A 17,511-nucleotide genomic window follows, 5' to 3' on the forward strand; every position below is an offset into this window, starting at 1 on the left:
AGGCTCCTTTAAGCTCTCTGCTCTGCCATTCCTAGGGTGTGGCCTCCATTGTACAAGATGGTTGTTGGAGTGTCAGTCATTACTCAACCATTAGGAAAATGAGCACTCTTTCCTCCTATAAAAACTTTCACATTCTCCAGCCTCCACAAGAGACTGAGAAATAGGTTTCTTCTGAGAGGAAGGAGGTTAGAGAGGTGTGTACAGGAAGGGAACAGAGAGAACAGAGTGTAGAAAATTATCCAAGAAACAATGTGAGAAAAATTCCAATAATTGAAAGGCTTGATTTCAGATTGAAGGAGTGCACTGAGTGTCCAACCCTGTGATATGTTGAGATGCTGGAGGTAAAGTGAAGATTCTGAAAGCTTGCGAAAGGGGATAAATACATACAAAGGAATAGGAATTATAATGTCTGACTGCTCAAAGGCAGCACTGAAAACTACAAAACAGTGCAAGAGTGCCCTCAAGATACTGTGGGGAAATTTTTCCTATAATTTAGATGTGTATATCTGTCAAACTATCAATCAAATGTAAGACTAGAAAAAAGACTTTACAGACTTCAAAGTCCTTTAAAAAATCTCCCTACACACCTTTCCTAGGGAGCTCCTGGAAGACGTGCTGTATTAGTACAAGGGAATAAACCAAGTAAAAGGAACTCATCATTCAAGGAAACGGAGGGATCCAACACAGCAGAGAAACAAAGGGATCTCAGGATGATGGTGAAGGGAAATTGTAGGTCAGCTTTTCAACTGGCCTAGTGAGCAGAAAGATGAAGGACTCCAAGAAAGAGTTGAAACGAATAGAGTATCTGATATATTTAACTATATTGAGAGGGAGTTTTCCTTGCTTGCAGGGAATCCGGGAATGAATTCATGAGAGGTATACATCAATAAATTTAACAGATGAACAAACTGGATGGTTATTAACTCCAGGAAAAGCCAAGTTTAAAAGAAGGAAGATATAAATATTATACATTGTTTGCTTTAGCTCAAAATAATAATTCCGTGGTTATGATGCCATTGTGTTGCATATTGATTTAACCAAAAATTGTGGTGTTGACCCTGTTGAGAGAATGGAAGGAAGGAGAAGTGTGGTGTTTGGGGACAAGATGGGGAAGCAACATGTAAAAGAGCTAAACCCTCATTTTCCCCAGTAGGTTGTCAGTAGATTATTCTTTAAACCATAGAATCAAGAGACAAGAATATAAGTTATTAACTACATGTATTTTGGGTAAATACCAAGGGGAAAAAGCAGCTTAAAGTGTTGAGAGTAACTGGCTCTGGGTCTAGGAATTGATGTAGAGTGAAGGTGTTAGCTAATAAGCATGTCAAATGATGTTTTTACTATCAGGTTTGTAGAGCAATTCGACTTTTTAAACCATGTACGAATATTATTTAGATAAAAATAAACATTAATTTTTGTGTGCTTCATTTATACATTTTTATTTGTCAACCAATTTAATACAATTCAGTGAACATTTATTCAATGCCTGGTAGGTCATTGTACGAGAGAGAGGCATGTAAACATGTGATTGGAAAACAAAGCTCCCAAATTGTGGATAAATACCGATACGTCTTACGGAAGCACCATCAGTTCTGATCCGGGACTCAGGAAAGCCTAGGGTAGATAGAGGTTTTGCATTGGGCCTCAAAGGATGAGAGGAATTTGAATGGGAGATTAAATGCCAGCTGTGACCAGGGCTGTCAGGCCCCACCGTGACTGGAAAAGTAAATGTGTGTAGGAAAGAAGTCTGGTAGAGCTGTGGGAGGCTGTGTTGACTTCGCTGCCTTTTCTAGACATTTCTATTAGTCATTTTTTCCCGAGGATTTACTCCTCCCTGCCCTATCACCCAGACACTCTTAATTTCAGCACGGACTTGACTGTGCTGGGTTAGGTGGTAGTTCTCTCTCTGCTGGCACCCTGCCTCTTAAACTTTTGGTCTAATTTACAGAAGGATAAGGGAAGGAGGAAAAATCTTGCTTTCACCTGGCCAGATGTGGATTCCTGGAATGTAAAGATAGGAACTTTCTTCCCTGACCTCACAGGCAGCTAGATACGGCTGTTACCTTTTTTGAGTTCCTGAGATTTAAACAGTCATTTTTGCAGTTTGGATGTAATTCTTAGAACCCTTGAGAGTGATGTAGGACATATCTAATTGTTTGCAAAGAAATGTAAGAATTTCATAACTGTAAAATAACTTATTCCTGTTATTTGTCAGAAGTGCTCTTCAGAAGTAATTGGGCATGTGTGTGTGTGTGTGTGTGTGTGTGTGTGTGTGTGTGTAAGAAACATCCTCCAAATTTAGCTTTGTATGCTCTGGGTTTGTTTTATATTGTTGGGTCCATAAGAGGAAAGGCTGACTTAGAACTAAATAGCAGAGCTAAACCATATGTTTTATACCAAATTAGAAACAGGTGAAAGTTGTTAAAATCCGGCAAGCGCTTACAAAAGCTTTAGACTCGAGTTTGTATTAAAGGCAGGTGGTTATATGTACAATAAAAAGCAGTCACCAGCACACCAGCTTATTGATACATATGTGATTGATCTTTTTGGATAAAAACAAGGAGGAGTTAATAAATCACTGCACGTAGCTATAAAGATGTTTGGGCTTGAAAGCCCAGCCTGTAAGAGCAAATGTGGACCCTGAAGGAAATTTATGAAGCATAGATCCTTTTAGCTTTACTTAACAGCTAACATCTGACTGACCCAGGGGGACCATGGAAATTTATTGCTGGGCCATTCAAATATTTAAGCTGTTGTGTGATGTAGAACAGGTAAAGATTAGCCCAATAACAAATATGAGGCTATAAAATAAAATGAGATTTCAATGACTTGTAAGTACTTGTCAGAGGTCAGCTCTAAATGACTGGTCAGAAATGGGGAAAACTTGTTGATAATTAAAGCAGATTGATTATGACAACCTAGATGTTAGCAGTGGTTGCTGTCACACCAATGATCCTTGGAGTTTCTTCCTCCTGTGAAATCCATTCTTAAATAGAATGACTTTTAGGGGCCACTAAATTGCCTTTTTGTGCTCTGAAATTGGGTCAGATGACAAGTTGAAGCAAATCCTTTTGCAATTTCAGAATTGAAATAGGTCTTTCTCAAATATATTCTAAATATATGGAATTCCTAGAACTCATATTCATTTTAGAAAACGGACTTTAGTTAACTTATGTTTGTAATTTGAACTTTGACATCTAGAAAGTGGGTAGAAGTTTTTAGGCTTTATGATAAATGATCTAAAATTAACCTTTAGAACTTAAGTGGTTGACAAGTTTATGTACACAATTATTGAAAAAATCAGTTTAGTGAAATTAAATGGATATTTTTAAAAACTTACGGGTTTGTTTCCATATTTTTATCTACTTTTCTTTATATATAAATCCCCAAAGTAATAAATGTATGTAATATTGTTACTAGGACTTCAGAAGTTACATTTTGGGTTTTAACGAGGTCTGTAGTTATTGGTGTTAACAGTCTCTGCCTTTTCGACTTAGCTGTGAACCCAAAATGTTGTCATGTAAAAACTAGATTTGGCGGTTTTCAGGGTACCGGCTTATCCAGTCAGTTGATGAATTTGGTAATAATTTGGTTCATGAACATCTGATTTGTGAGATGAAGAAGTCCCACACATTTTATAGAAGTCTTGAGTAAATGAAGTTTACAAAATAATACAGATTTACAAAATGGGTTTATTACTAGAGGGGGAGAACGGTGTAGAATTGAAAGCATAGGATTGGGAGTCCAACAGGCATGGGCTGGAATCGTAAGTCTACCACTCCATCAATACATTCATTCAATACATTCATTCTCCGTCCATTCCACAAGTAAATATATTCCAGATGCTGTGCTCTAGGAACTGGGGTACAGTATTAAGACTCAGCCTCACAGTTTTCATTCTTATGAAAGAGTCACAGGAATAATCAAGCAATTACAATTGCTACAATTAAAAGGTACTGTGTTAGCACACAGAGTTCTGTGCGAACGTAACTAATCCAAACTCTGGGCAGGGGTGAGGTGGAATAGAGTGGGATTTGGTGGTTGTCGTTGAATGTTAAGAAAGACTGTGTGACCGTGGACACCTCAGTATGCCTGTAGGACAATTGTATTGTATGGATAATATATACTAAATCGGATACTTCATGCACAGTATATACTCAGTAAACCCAGTCCAACATCAGCATCGGTATTGATTGCTGTTGTATTGGTTGTGCTCACTGGTTCTTTTACTCTAGTGCTGGAGGGCACTGGCTCATATTAATCCACAGTAAACACCATTCTGTAACTTGAAATTTCCTTCCCACCAAAGAATTTTTCTTTTGAGCAGAGTTCAAAGCACCTTCTAAAAATAGGAATTGGCTGTCTAGGTATATTAAGGTTAAGAAAGAATGATGAAAATATTTCTGAATCCTAAAATCTTTTTTTTTTTTAATTTAAAGGGCTGTATATCACTTAGATACTCATTTTTTCAATATTTAATTAATTTTTAAGATGTTTATTTGTTTATTTTGAAAGAGAGGGAGAGAGCGAGAGAGAGAGAGCAGGGAGGGGCAGAGAGAGGGAGAGAGAATCCCAAGTGGGCTCTATCTCATGAACTGTGAGATCATGACCTGAGCTGAAATCAAGTCGGACACTTAGCTGACTGTGCCACCTAGGCACCCCGATATTTAATTAATTTGTAAATTTATTCTTTATTCATTTATTTACGGATATTTGTCAAATACTTCCTGTGGCTAAGACTTTGAGCTTAACACTTATGTCCTCAAGGAATTTATAGTCCAATAGAGAAAATAAGACTTTTGTGTAAGCAACTAAGATACAGAGTAGGAAGTACCAAGTGTATAAGAATATTTTGTGATTTCAGGAGGGAGAAAAATGAATAAAATATGGTATCTCCCATTGTGAGACTTAGAAATAGGTGTGGGATGGGCACCTGGGTGACTTTGTTGGTTGATCATCCAGCTCTTGATGTAGGCTCAGGTTATGATCTCCTGGTTCGTGAGATCCATATCAGGCTCTTTGCTGACAACACAGAGCCTGCTTGGGATTCTCTCTTCCCCTCTCTCTCTGCCTTGCCCCCACTCTCACTCTCCTCTCTCAAAATAAATAAATAAGCTTAAAAAAAAAGGTGTGAGATAGGTGAGGCCAGAAAATAAGGCACAGTAATAATAATAATTGAATGCCGCTGTATCCTAGTAACTGTGTCGGCTCTTAGATTTTTTAATTCAGTTTTCACAGCAGTCCTGGAAGATTGGTATTATTAAACCCATTTTAGAGATTTGGAAACAGGTTCAGAGCAGTATGACACTCTAAGTAGCAAAGCTGGAATCTGAGCCGATGCCTCTCTGACTTCCAGAGCCTTATATCCCCCTTCTATTTTTCTCCTCCTCCTCCCCCCACCTGGAAATAGGTACTCTAATTAAATAAATAATTTTGATACAAAACATTGAGTACCTGTTATGTTCCCAGCACTGATAAAGAAGTGGTTTACAGAGAACGTGCCATTAGGTGCACTGATGTATTTCAACAAACCTACATTATGTGCACACTTCGGGAAGTTGTCTTTAGAAATTTAAAATGGTGAATGGTCTTTCTTCCAAATCCATGTTCCAGATGGAAAAATCTTCTGGCATTACCAAGTATAGTGGGTTTATGCACCTTGCATGTTTAATTGTAGGATTTTGTGGGTTTTTTTTTTTTTTTTTAACATTTACAGATTTTGTGGGAAACAGGTGCTGTTAAACTTGGGCAAATACAAGATGGCTGTTAATGTTGTGGAATGTGATTTTGATTTACTTGGCAGAATTTTTATTTTATAAAATTGACTATTAAAAAAGACATGGTTTCCATCCTTTAATTTTGTTCTGTTCACTGAAATTTGCCTGTAGACTGTTTTTCAACAGTTACCAAAAGGGTGTGGAAAAACTGGAAGGTTTCTGCAAGGAAATTGATATTGAGTTCTTTAACAGTTTCCACAACCCTGCTGCTTACCAAGTAAAAAAAAAAATAGGGATTATTTTTAACCTTCTTACTGAAATTATTTGGAATTCTATTTCCCTGAAATTCCATTCTCTTTTTAGTACAGCTCTAAAGAACTATATTTAATATTGGCAAAGAGAATAATCTGATGTAAATCTTTTCATTACATGATTTCTCCTTTAAAAACCTGTGATGGCATCTTATTACCTGTCATATCAAATGTCATCTCTTTTGACTGGCATATGTGATCTCCTATTATATAATCTCTCTCCTTTTTCTCCCCCTAGAGGAGGAGGAGGAAAAATCACTCTTCTCATTCTCCTATAAAGACTTTGATCACTTCTACCCATGAATGAGTTCTACATTCTAGTATCTGTTTGCTGCTTCTCCTCTAATTTATTATCACTGTCCTTACTTACTTCCTAGATATTTCCTCTTTGCTTTCTGAAACCCCTCTTCAATGCTTGTAATAAACTCAAGTCTTCAACCCCTCTACCATATTAGTGTGTATGCAACTAAGATAAACCACTGAATAGACAACTGCTGGATACACGTAAAATAAGTGACTCTCTCCTAAAAGTTTCACTTACCCTAGAGCCTTCTTAATGGGAGACTGTTTCTTGTCTCACACTGCCCATATCTTTGGGTCTAGAGCAGGTGGTATCCTCTGTGTATCCTGATGTCAATTTAAAATCATTTCTTGGGATACCTGGGTGGCTCAGGCAGCTGAACGTCCAACTCTTGATTTCGGCTCAGGTTATGATCCCAGGGTTGTGGGATTGAGCCCCGTGTCAGGCTCCATGCTGAGTGTGGAGCTGCTTAAGATTCTCTCTCTCTCTCTCTCTCTCTCTCTCTCTCTCTCACTGTCTCTCTTCCTCACAGGAAAAAAAATGCATTAAGATATATAAAAAAAATAAATCATTTCTCAGTGGCATGTACCTAGTGTTTTTGGCACTTGGAGTGGGTCATTTTTAATACTGTTTCTAAATGATAAAGTTATGTTTAGTAATGATCATGAAATGAAATAATAATAATGGCAAAAAAAGAAAAGCAGAAAATTGTCTTTGATTTAAAAAAATGTATATATTTGCTATTTTATTGAACACAGTTTTGGGGTGTTCATCTTCAAGGAACAATTTTAAAGGTTTGTATATCACTGTATCTTGTTTAAGGCCAAATGCAGTATTTTTGCATCGGAATAACCTTATCTAAAACTCTACACTGGAAAAAAGATAATGCAGAAAAAAATTACACACTGCCATCATTGTTTATTTTGAAACTACCGTTTAAACACAGGAATACATAACATGGAACAGTTTGGAGACACAAGCTGTGCCCAGAACATTCTAGACCATTCAAAATGTAGGAGTGGAAATGTGTAGCTCAGTGCACTTAGCTGGGCTGACTGTATGACTGGGAGCTCTCTGAACTAACTTCCATATAGATATAATGTTTATTAGAGTGTAAATAAGGAAAATATCCCGATTTGAAACTTGCAGATACATTGAAATGAAACCGTCCCTGCAGAAATTGTTTAGAAACTAGACCAACAAAAGATTTTTTTATGGGAGGAATATTTATCATTGACAGTGTTTAGATTTTATTGGCTCCTAGTGATAATAAAATGAGGACCAATTTTTGATCTATTTTATGATCATTTAAAAAGTCGCTACAGGGGTGCCTGGGTGGCTCAGTCGGTTGAGTGTCTGACTCAGCTCAGTCATGATCTCACAGTTCGTGAGTTCGAGCCACACGTCGGGCTCTGTGCTGTCATCACGGAGCCCGCTTAGGATCTTCTGTCCTCCTGTCTCTCTGCCCCTCCCCCACTGGCATGCATGCACGTGTGCTCCCTCTCTCTCTATCCCAAAAATAAAATGTCACTACATATATTATACCCCTTTATAGACTGCCGCTCCCCCCCATCCTGCCCTTGATAGGCCACTACCTTTACTCTTCTACCTTAGTAGCTCCTTACTCATAGCTTCTCTCTTGTCAGTATCCCACATGCCCCTATCTCATCGCTCTTACCTCTAATCCACTTAGCTGCTAGGGAAAAAAATCAAACAAGTGGGAAGATTGGTTAGCACTTTGTATTCACGTTCATCCATCTCAGTTGCTCTACTGCATCCTAGATACCTGGTTCTCCTGCCACATGACCACAGCAAACCCTCTCTCCTTTTCCCCGTTGCCAGTTTTCCCTTTCATTCCTGATAAATTGCCTCATTTCTGCCTTCACAGAGAAAATAGAAACCATCAAATCGGAATAACTCAGCTTCTCACCAAAACGCCTCAGAACCTTTTATTATCAGTAAAAAAAAAGTTTTAAATTAAAAAAAAAAAAAACAAAGAAATAAATTGACATTTGAACTTACATAAAAGAAGCTTTTATTGTCATCTCCATCATCCTCAAAATGCCCTCTGCTTCCTCGATCCTTCAGCTGCACCCTCTGGAAATGCATCTGTCTAATCAACAAGCTCTCCCATATCTTCAGGCTCTTGCAGCTCAGCCCACTTCTTGCTGCACCTGAATTATCACTGAGGACTCCACTTTTTCTGTAGCCTTTTCACTGGTAATTATCCATTTTCTTATATGCTGGGTATTCAGATTGAGGAGGTGAGGTCAGGGTGTTCTTGCTTCTCATTGCTTTTTCTGGATTCTTACTTCTCTATTCTGTCGGTAAAGTAAACATCCAAGAACACTTCTCCTTTGAGACATATGCCCTTCAACTACGCCACTCTGTCCCCTACCCATCTCTCAATTACAGTGCCCTTACTTTTCTATTTTGGCAACTGAGAAACAAAGGAGACAGAGAACACAGGAAAGAGAAACACTCTCTTTATTCAAAGTATTGCTATTATAAGTCACTTAACACCCAAGTGGATGAGCCATCGAACACCCGGCTCTCTCATTTTCTTGATCCTTGTCACCAATGAACTCTTGCATTTCATTGTTTTCATTTACTCCCATGGTTCACTCCAAATCACGTCATCATTTCAGTTCACATCCCAAATCTGATTCAGGCATCTTGCTCTCTGATGACTACTTCCTGTCCTTCAGCTCATTGGTTCAGCCACTTGTTCATCGCTCCTCTTGGCGACCTTCAGACCCTGGCCCCTTTTTTCCAGTTTAGGTATTATGGCCCATTATTTTAGTAACACTTTTGTCTTGCTCCCTGTTGCTTTTTGTCATCTTTACAGCCCTGCCGTCCATTTTCTCTGTACTTGCCGCATCCAAGCAGATGTCTAGAGAAAGTCACACGATAGCACCGTTATAAACTCATGATTAATTACCACTTCTGGACTTCCAGTAGTGCTCAGCAGTTCTGTTACATTTCTTTATTCAAGTTGTTCTACCATTTGATCAACCTTCCATTTGGTTCGGCCAAACAGACATTAAGAGTTAACGCATGATCCCTCCCTCTCCATCACTCTTCACTGCGAGCCATCACCAAATCTTTATGATTTTATTTCCTAAAAGCCTTCCAAATTAGTCTCATTGTTGCCATATCTAGTACTGTTGCCTTCGTCCAAGCAACCATGATCGTTCACCTACATTACTGCAACAAGCTGGTCTCACCTTCTCCAAACCTCACGAGATGGAGAAAACCACGTGAGCAAAATAAGGCTGCACATAAGTCAGGCAGACAGGTCAGATCACTTAGGCCCCGAAAGCTGAGGAGAGGAGTGGAAATTGAAGACAATGATTAGGAAGCAGGGCTGAGAAGTGACGTGATAAAAAGGTTGTACTTATGGGGCACCTGGGTGGTTCAGTTAGTTAAGTGTTCAACTCTTGGTTTTGGCTCAGGTCATAATCTCACAGTTTGTGAGTTTGAGCCCCACGTCGGGCTCTGCGCTGACAGTGTGGAGCCTGCTTGGGATTTTCTTTCTCTCCTTCTCTCTCTGCCCCTCCCCTCTAGCCCTCTCTCAAAAATAAATAAATAAACTTAAAGGGAAAAAAAAAGGTTGTACTTAAATGGGTAAAGAATAATACTGGCTTCTAGTGAGTAGACAGGAACGCTGTTAAAACATCCTACAACGCACACAACGCACATCCAGAGTGGCAGTGGAATGGAGAGATAAGAATGTTTCATAGGAAAAATGATTTGTTGACTTGGTGAATCATCGTAGGTATAAAAGACAAAGAAGGTGGGTAAAAATTAAATGTCATTCTAAGCCTGAGTAACCGGTAAGAGTGATGGTAGAAAACTAATCTGGACAGGAAAAAGCATGTTAGTTTGAAGTAAAGTTATGGCCTCAAAACATACTGAGTATGTATTGTCACATGTTCTACAAATGCATTGAGCAAAAGTGATCTTAATATGCACATTAAAAAATTTGAATTAACTATAGCCATATCCTCATCCCCAGTTGAGATTTAAAGCACGCTCTTTTGCCTGGATTTTTACTGTAGTGGGTCTCCGTGTTTCCTTTCTTGCTCCCCTGCGGTTTATTCTCACAGAGTAGCTGGAGTGTCCATGACCAGAATTTGATGTGGGATTTTGAAAGTGAAGGCAAGAAACTATCACCAATTGGGAGTCCTTTATAAAAATGTCTAGGTTGGGGAGGAGAGGGTAGTGCTTATAACAGTTGTATCTTTTTTTTTTTTTTTTACTTTTATTTATTTTTGAGAGAGAGAGAGAGAGAGAGAGAAAGAGAACAAGTGGGGGAGGGGCAGAGAGAGAGGGAGACAAAGATTCCAAAGCAGGCTCCAGGCTCTGAGTTGTCAGCACAGAGCCCGACACAGGGCTCAAACCCACAAACCATGAGATTATGACCTGAGCTGAAGTTGGACACTTAACCGACTGAGCCACCCAGGTGCCCCACATTTGTATCTTTTTAAAGTAGGAATGATTCAAAATCACTTTCTTTCACAATTCTTTTCTAAATTCTGTGAGATTCTTTGTGTATACATGCATACACAGCACATATAAAGACCATACATGTGAATCTTTTTCTTTTCATTCCATTTACTTGCACTTCAGCAGATCTACTTTGTAGCCTTAGCTATTGCCCATCATGATGACTCTTTGGCATTATATTTTCATAGCTCCTGAAGGAAGGATAAAGTTATATTAAGTGTATTTACTTTTGCATATTCAATATTATAGAATCTTGGAGATGAAGGAGGTGTATTTCATCCAGTCTAATGAGTCACCCAGTGTTTGATCCGTCCTCCCTTGTCAATTTCTAGGGCTGCTATGACAAATTATCCCAGACCTGCTGGCTTAAAACAGGAGAAAGTTACTCTCTCATAGGTCTGGAGGCCAGAATTCCAAAAGTAAGGTGTCAGCAAGGTTACACTCCCTTCAAAGGCTCTAGGGGAGAATCTTTCCTTGCCTTTTCCAGCTTCTAGTGGCTCCAGGTATTCCTTGGCCTGTGGCCGTGTAACTAATTTCTGCCTCCATCTTCATATGACCACCTTCTCTGTGTCTCTTCGTCCGTGTGTCCCTTGTACAGACATTTATTGGCTATAGGGCCCGCCCAGATAATTGAGGATGTTGTCATCTTAGAATCCTTAACTTAATTGCAGCCCTTTTTCCAAATCACGTTCACAGGATTTGGATATGGACATACTTTTGGAGGGCCACCATGCGGCCTGTTAGGCCCTCTGAGTATATGTCCGTTATTTGTTGCCCAGCTCCTAACTGGCTGCCTCTGCCCAAGATCTTTTGGATTTTGACTAACTCTGGGCTGAAGTCAGTTTTCCTGTAACTTTTACCACTGACTTCAGTTCTCCCCGTCTGAAACCATGAGAACAAAAACATCTCTTTTTCTCTCAGAAAGCCCTTCATTTGTTTTCTCGGAGACTTCTCTGCTCCAGACTGAACACCTCTGGTTCCTTTAGCCGTTTGTCTCAGAACCATAGCTCACATTCTCTTAATTATCTTGGTTGTGCTGCTTCTCTGAAGCACTCAGAGGTGAGTAGAAAGAATACTGAATTTGTCGTTGAAGACCTAATACTCAGGTCATGTCTCTTCCGCTAAGTAGATGATCAAGGCAAATCAGTTTTCTTTTAAATAACAAAAACACTGGACCACTCTACTTCACTGCATGCTTTTTATAGTCAAATGAGATTGTTGCAAAACCTATAAGAAAGTTGCAAAACCTATAAGAAAGTTGCAAATTATTTATCCACATGCTTATATTAAAAAAACAAAAACAAAACCGACATTAACTCCCAGAACTGAACACAGATCTCTCAGTATAGTCTGAACCAGTCTGAACCAGTATTGGCCAATAGCACGTTTCCTAATAATCTGCTTTGTTTCTGTTAATACAACCTGAGATCACAATAGCTTTTTGGTAGTCATGCCATGGCTCTTTGTTCATACTGAAATTACTGTGTACTCAGGAGCTCCAAATCATCTCCCATAATCTATTTACGCTTTCTAATTCATTGATACATACCTTGTAGAGTCAGTGAATTTTTCGAACAGCTTGGAAATACAGTTGAATTTGCAATGTATTTCATATCGATCATTTTAGTTGCCTTTTCTGTAAGTTTTATAATAGGAAATATAAAGTTCTTCCTCCAGTTATTTAATGTAATACCCCCCCTTTAATGAATCCTATTTTTGACGCTAAGGACATTTTTCTAGTTGTACTTGAATGACCACATTCTTATCTAAACCTTCTACAGTTGCTAATGTGATTCTCTGTCTATATTGAATGAAGATGCCTTTGATTTGTATCTTCCGTCCTGATGGTAATAGGTTTTACCCATTGAAATGGATTTCATTTTTCTAGATTACTTAATAGATCTATAAATCTATGTACTTTTGCAAAGTGAGATGAATGTGTAGTAATTATAAGCTGCTATACTGTTCAACTTGAAGTGACCTCTTAAGAATTTGAAAGCAATATAAGATGTGAACTCTGTCCTCATGTTTGATCTGTCTTACAATGGCACTGTTTGACCTTGGGCTTCAGTTACTCTTCAGATTTGTTTTAATGTTACGTGCACACCTTGTGACTTTCTATAAAGAAGTCCCAATGAAGTGATAAAGTTGATGTTGTGAGATCCATTTTGTAGGGATTTGGAGACCTGGTTTTCAATGATACTTATTTCAGCGTCCTCTTCTAACATTTGAAATAGTTTCTGTATTTATAAATTGAAAGTAGAGATACACGTAGGCTTGGATAGGCTTGGAGAGCTGTGCAGATAGCCTTATAGAATAACAGCTACATAGTACAGTGCTTTGGAACTCTAGGAGGTTCCTTCCAGAGGGCCCCCATGGTGTTATGTCTTTGCAGTTAGGTAGTTCCTTTGCAAGCTTCCTCATACAAATTTGGATGGTTCCCAGATGCACTGTGAAAGCCTGATGTTGCACTTTTGTTTATCCTGAATTTGCTGTCATTTTTATGTATCTCCATTTAGGGCCACACCACATTCCTAGTTTATTTTTTACTGCTTCAATAAATACAGAGCTGTATGTTCTTAATGGATGTATGAAGCATTTGGTGTTCCCTTACTAGAGAATAAAGACAGTTCATGACCTTGCTCATTCCCCAGTGCCTATAATTTAATTTTTTTTTAATGTTTATTTATTTTTGAGAGAGAGAGAGAGACAGAGCATGAGCAGGGGAGGAGGAGAGAGAGAGGGAGACACAGAATCCAAAGCAGGCTCCAGGCTCCAAGCTGTCAGCAGAGCCCGATGGCGGGGCTCGAACTCGTGAATCGTGAGATCATGACCTGAGCCAAAGTCAGACGCTTAACTGACTGAGCCACCCAGGAGCCCTGTCAGTGCCTATAATTTTATAGCACAACAAATTTACCTTTTAGAAACTGTATGTAATCAGCAACTCTCAAGAATTTAATATAAAGATTTTTTAATTCTGTTTCGTTTATATTTTCTAGAAAACAATATCCAGCAAACTTTATGGAATGTACCTTTCCTCGGGCAATTGAAATTGAGAATATCCACTAATTGTTACCTTCCATTCATTTCAGTAGGATTATTTTATTTTTGAGAATAATCATATATTGCCAAACTCAGGAAGGTGAAGTTTTTCTTCTTGACCCTAAGTCGTGATTGATCTGGATTTGTGTATTTACTTCCGAGGGAAAAAAATGTATGCTTAGTTTTGAGAATATAACCTTTTCTTCTTCATTTGCAGGGATAGGAAAAAGGAAATGGGGAAACTTATTCTCTAAAATAACTCATCATCTTGATAAAGATCCACAGATCTCATGCCTTTGTTATTTCAGTAAGTCAGGTTAAAGTCGTAGGAGAGCTCTGTGGCATGAGTATATTGCTTTGGAGAAGTAACACCCAAATAGCCACCCATGTGGGTGTGAATGAATTTTCGGTGAATTTTCACTTCTATTAGTACTGTCAATTTGACTGGCCACCTTTCAAGAAGCAGAAATCTTTTTTTTTTTTTTTAATTTTTTTTTTCAACGTTTTTATTTTTATTTTTGGGACAGAGAGAGACAGAGCATGAATGGGGGAGGGGCAGAGAGAGAGGGAGACACAGAATCGGAAACAGGCTCCAGGCTCCGAGCCATCAGCCCAGAGCCTGACACGGGGCTCGAACTCACGGACCGCGAGATCGTGACCTGGCTGAAGTCGGACGCTTAACCGACTGCGCCACCCAGGCGCCCCAAGAAGCAGAAATCTTATATATTGCTTTCAAGTCTGATTTTTTCCCCTTAATCTTCTTTTCCCATATAGTAGAAGCTGAGATGTCAGATCCAATGTATTAGAGGAAAAAACTTGTAGGATCTTAATTTTGGCATGGTAAATTTGTGATATGTAAATATGAAACACAGTGGCCTCAACTCCTTGGGGTTAGTGGGTCACTTTTTTATATATTAGTCCCTTATTGCATGATCTACTCAGTTTTTTGTTTTTTTAAACAAAGCAATCATTGATCTGATTTGACTAATTATGAAGATAATAAGGTAATAGATTGCAACACCTATAAGGAATTTAGTTCAAGTCTTCAGATACTTATGCCTTATTCAAGGAACTTCTACCTTTGTCAATAACTTGGAGGTTGTTTTACTCAAACTTTGGAAAAGATCTGATCCTGCTTAATTTTTTTTTTTTTTTTAGGTTTCCATTATATCCAAAAGGAGGGGAGAAGTTACAATTTGATTATGGTGTCTATCTTCTGAACAAAAATATAGCACAGGTAAGTAAGTAACTTCTGTCCTTCTCTACTTCTCATATACAACCTACTTCTTGGATTGCTAACCTTCTTTCTTTATAAATAAGTACTACAGTTCACTGTTTTATTTAAGCAGTTACAGTGATAACGCAAAATTCTTTTTTGGCCACAGTTTTATTTTATGTCATTCTAAATACTACTGAGAAGCAGTGGGTACAAATTGAAATCCTCCTACTAAACTCAGAAGCCCTTTACTGAGTTGTTACCTGCTGGTACACTATACTTGAATGTGTGGGTTTATATCTTTTTGCCTCTGTACCTTTGCACATAGCTTTCTTCTCTTAGATCACTTTCTTCTCTTAGACCACTTTTAGGGACTCATTTTGCATCGGGAGTTGTTTATGGAGTTAAGTTTTAGTGCCTTTGGCCAGTCTTCAATGGTCTCCTCACCATACTATGCAGGAAGCAAAAAGAAAGACCAACCATGTGGTCCTTCCAACCCATCTGGGGCTTTTGGGGCTCTCTTAACATCAGGCCAGTTAGTACCTCATTTAAATAATGTCTTTCCATATGCTGTAGAAAGACTAACAGATGCTTCAGTCTGCATTTTTCTGAAAGAAATGCACAACATTTCTTTGGCATACGTGACTAAACTTCACGAGGTAGACGTTCCATAAATTTTCCAGTTGTAAAGGAAGATTACCTTCAGTGCTTTGTTTTTATTTGGACATCCTTCCAATTAGAATATCCTATGGATCAGTATCCACGGTTTGGCTGTCACTTAAAGACATTATCAGCTGTATCCTCAGACTTTTTTTTTTTAAGGAAGCAACAAGGTTTGTGATGGATTTGTTTTAAAAGGTTGCCTTTTATCCATATGAATCTAAAGACTCAATGAACAGTTCCCTTATTCATTCCTGACAGATCTAGAATCATTCCTCCATATGGTGTCATCTTTGCCTTTCTTCCCCTCATTCAGTATCAGTTTAGTGGTTTTTTTTTTTTTTTTTTTAATTTTTTATTTAGATTCCTACCCTTTTCTGATAATGGATCAAATTTCTAGTTTGCAGTCCTCAGTTAATCATTTTCTTCATAAGCTCATACTCATTGCCCTCTCAGCCATACCGCTTTATTATTATTGCTGTTTCGGCCCATTCTTTACTCCAGGTAGGCAGCCTTGCTCACAGTCTCTGGCCTGTGACTCATCTTTCCATGTGCTATTCTTCCCACACCTGATGCGTTCCCTCTCTCCATTTTTGGATACTAACGTATCTTAGTCTAAGACATGGGACTTCAGGAGTGCCTGGCTGGCTCAGTTGGTGGAGCATGCGACTCTTGATCTCGGGTCATGAGTTCAAGTCCCACGTTGGGCATGAACCCTACTTAAAAAAAAAAAAAAAAAAAAAAAAAAAAATAGCACTTTAATTCCAAGGCTGTTTTATGCTACTGATTATAGTCATTATACTATGAAAAAAGCAATGCTTAGACAGAACTGGTCAGAAGTGGCCTAAGAGTGCATTAAGGGAGAAGAGGTCTAAGTAAATTAGAAGGTACCTCCAGGTGAAGTCAGCCATGTGGAAAGGGGCACATGGATACTAGAGTCCAGAGTCTGGGGGTCAGAATGCCAGGAAGGTTGGTAGAACTAAGTTTTGGTCTGAATTCAGAGGTCACTCTCTCCTTGACGTGTTTTCTGTTTCTTGCTCTAAGTACCTACACCCTAAGGTCCAACGTCTGTTGGAAGATTCCAGGTGAAACGTACTCCTGGATTTCCTCATAAATCTCAGCTGCAGACACACATACACACACACACACACACACACACACACACACACACATGCACACGTACATACCCATGCAAGCATACGCACATTTAATTACTTCTCTGGGCCCAATAGGAATGCCTATAGATGGTATAAAGAGGTGTTAGGAATAGCCCAATTTACTTTGACAAAGTTGGAGGCTGACTGTATACAGTGGAAAATTTGGGAAAGTCAGCCCTTTATCTCAGACTCTCATCCCTAGTCCTGTTCAGTCCTCACTGTGGAGCACTTCTCAGGAAGCCTCTGATTTTACTCTTAAGTGAACTGAGTCCACAAGCATGCTGAACTAGCTTTATTCATCTGTTTAAAATATGGGTTACTTCCAGTTATTTTGTATCCTCTGCAATTTAATAGTCTTGTTGAAAATTTGAGAGATTACACTATGTGTGCATTTAAGATTGACACGTTAATTACTTTAAATCCAGAGAGAGAAGGCATCTTGCTCTCTGATGTTTTTTCTTCACTGTTGTGGCAGTTTTAAAAGGAGACGACAATACGCTTTTTGTTAACAGATTTTCTTAGGTTTCAGAGTGCATTCAGGAAGCCTCTTCTGACAATTTAGAAAGAAACTTTTAGCAAATTTGTGACCTTTAACCTT

At 38.6% G+C, this 17,511-nt stretch overlaps 1 protein-coding gene across 1 annotated transcript in view; it reads left to right on the forward strand.

Annotated features, from left to right (window-relative positions):
* Positions 1–17,511, forward strand: part of UVRAG (UV radiation resistance associated) — a 299,395-nt gene that overhangs the window by 202,485 nt on the left and 79,399 nt on the right. The window contains exon 13 of the mRNA XM_086678352.1: positions 15,039–15,117. Coding sequence (XP_086534478.1) covers positions 15,039–15,117 — 79 coding nt within the window. The remainder of the gene's footprint in view (positions 1–15,038; positions 15,118–17,511) is intronic.

Source organism: Puma concolor, chromosome D1 (genome assembly GCF_028749965.1).
Source record: "Puma concolor isolate L17-30 chromosome D1, mPumCon1.1.hap2, whole genome shotgun sequence".
Classification (NCBI taxonomy): domain Eukaryota; kingdom Metazoa; phylum Chordata; class Mammalia; order Carnivora; family Felidae; genus Puma; species Puma concolor.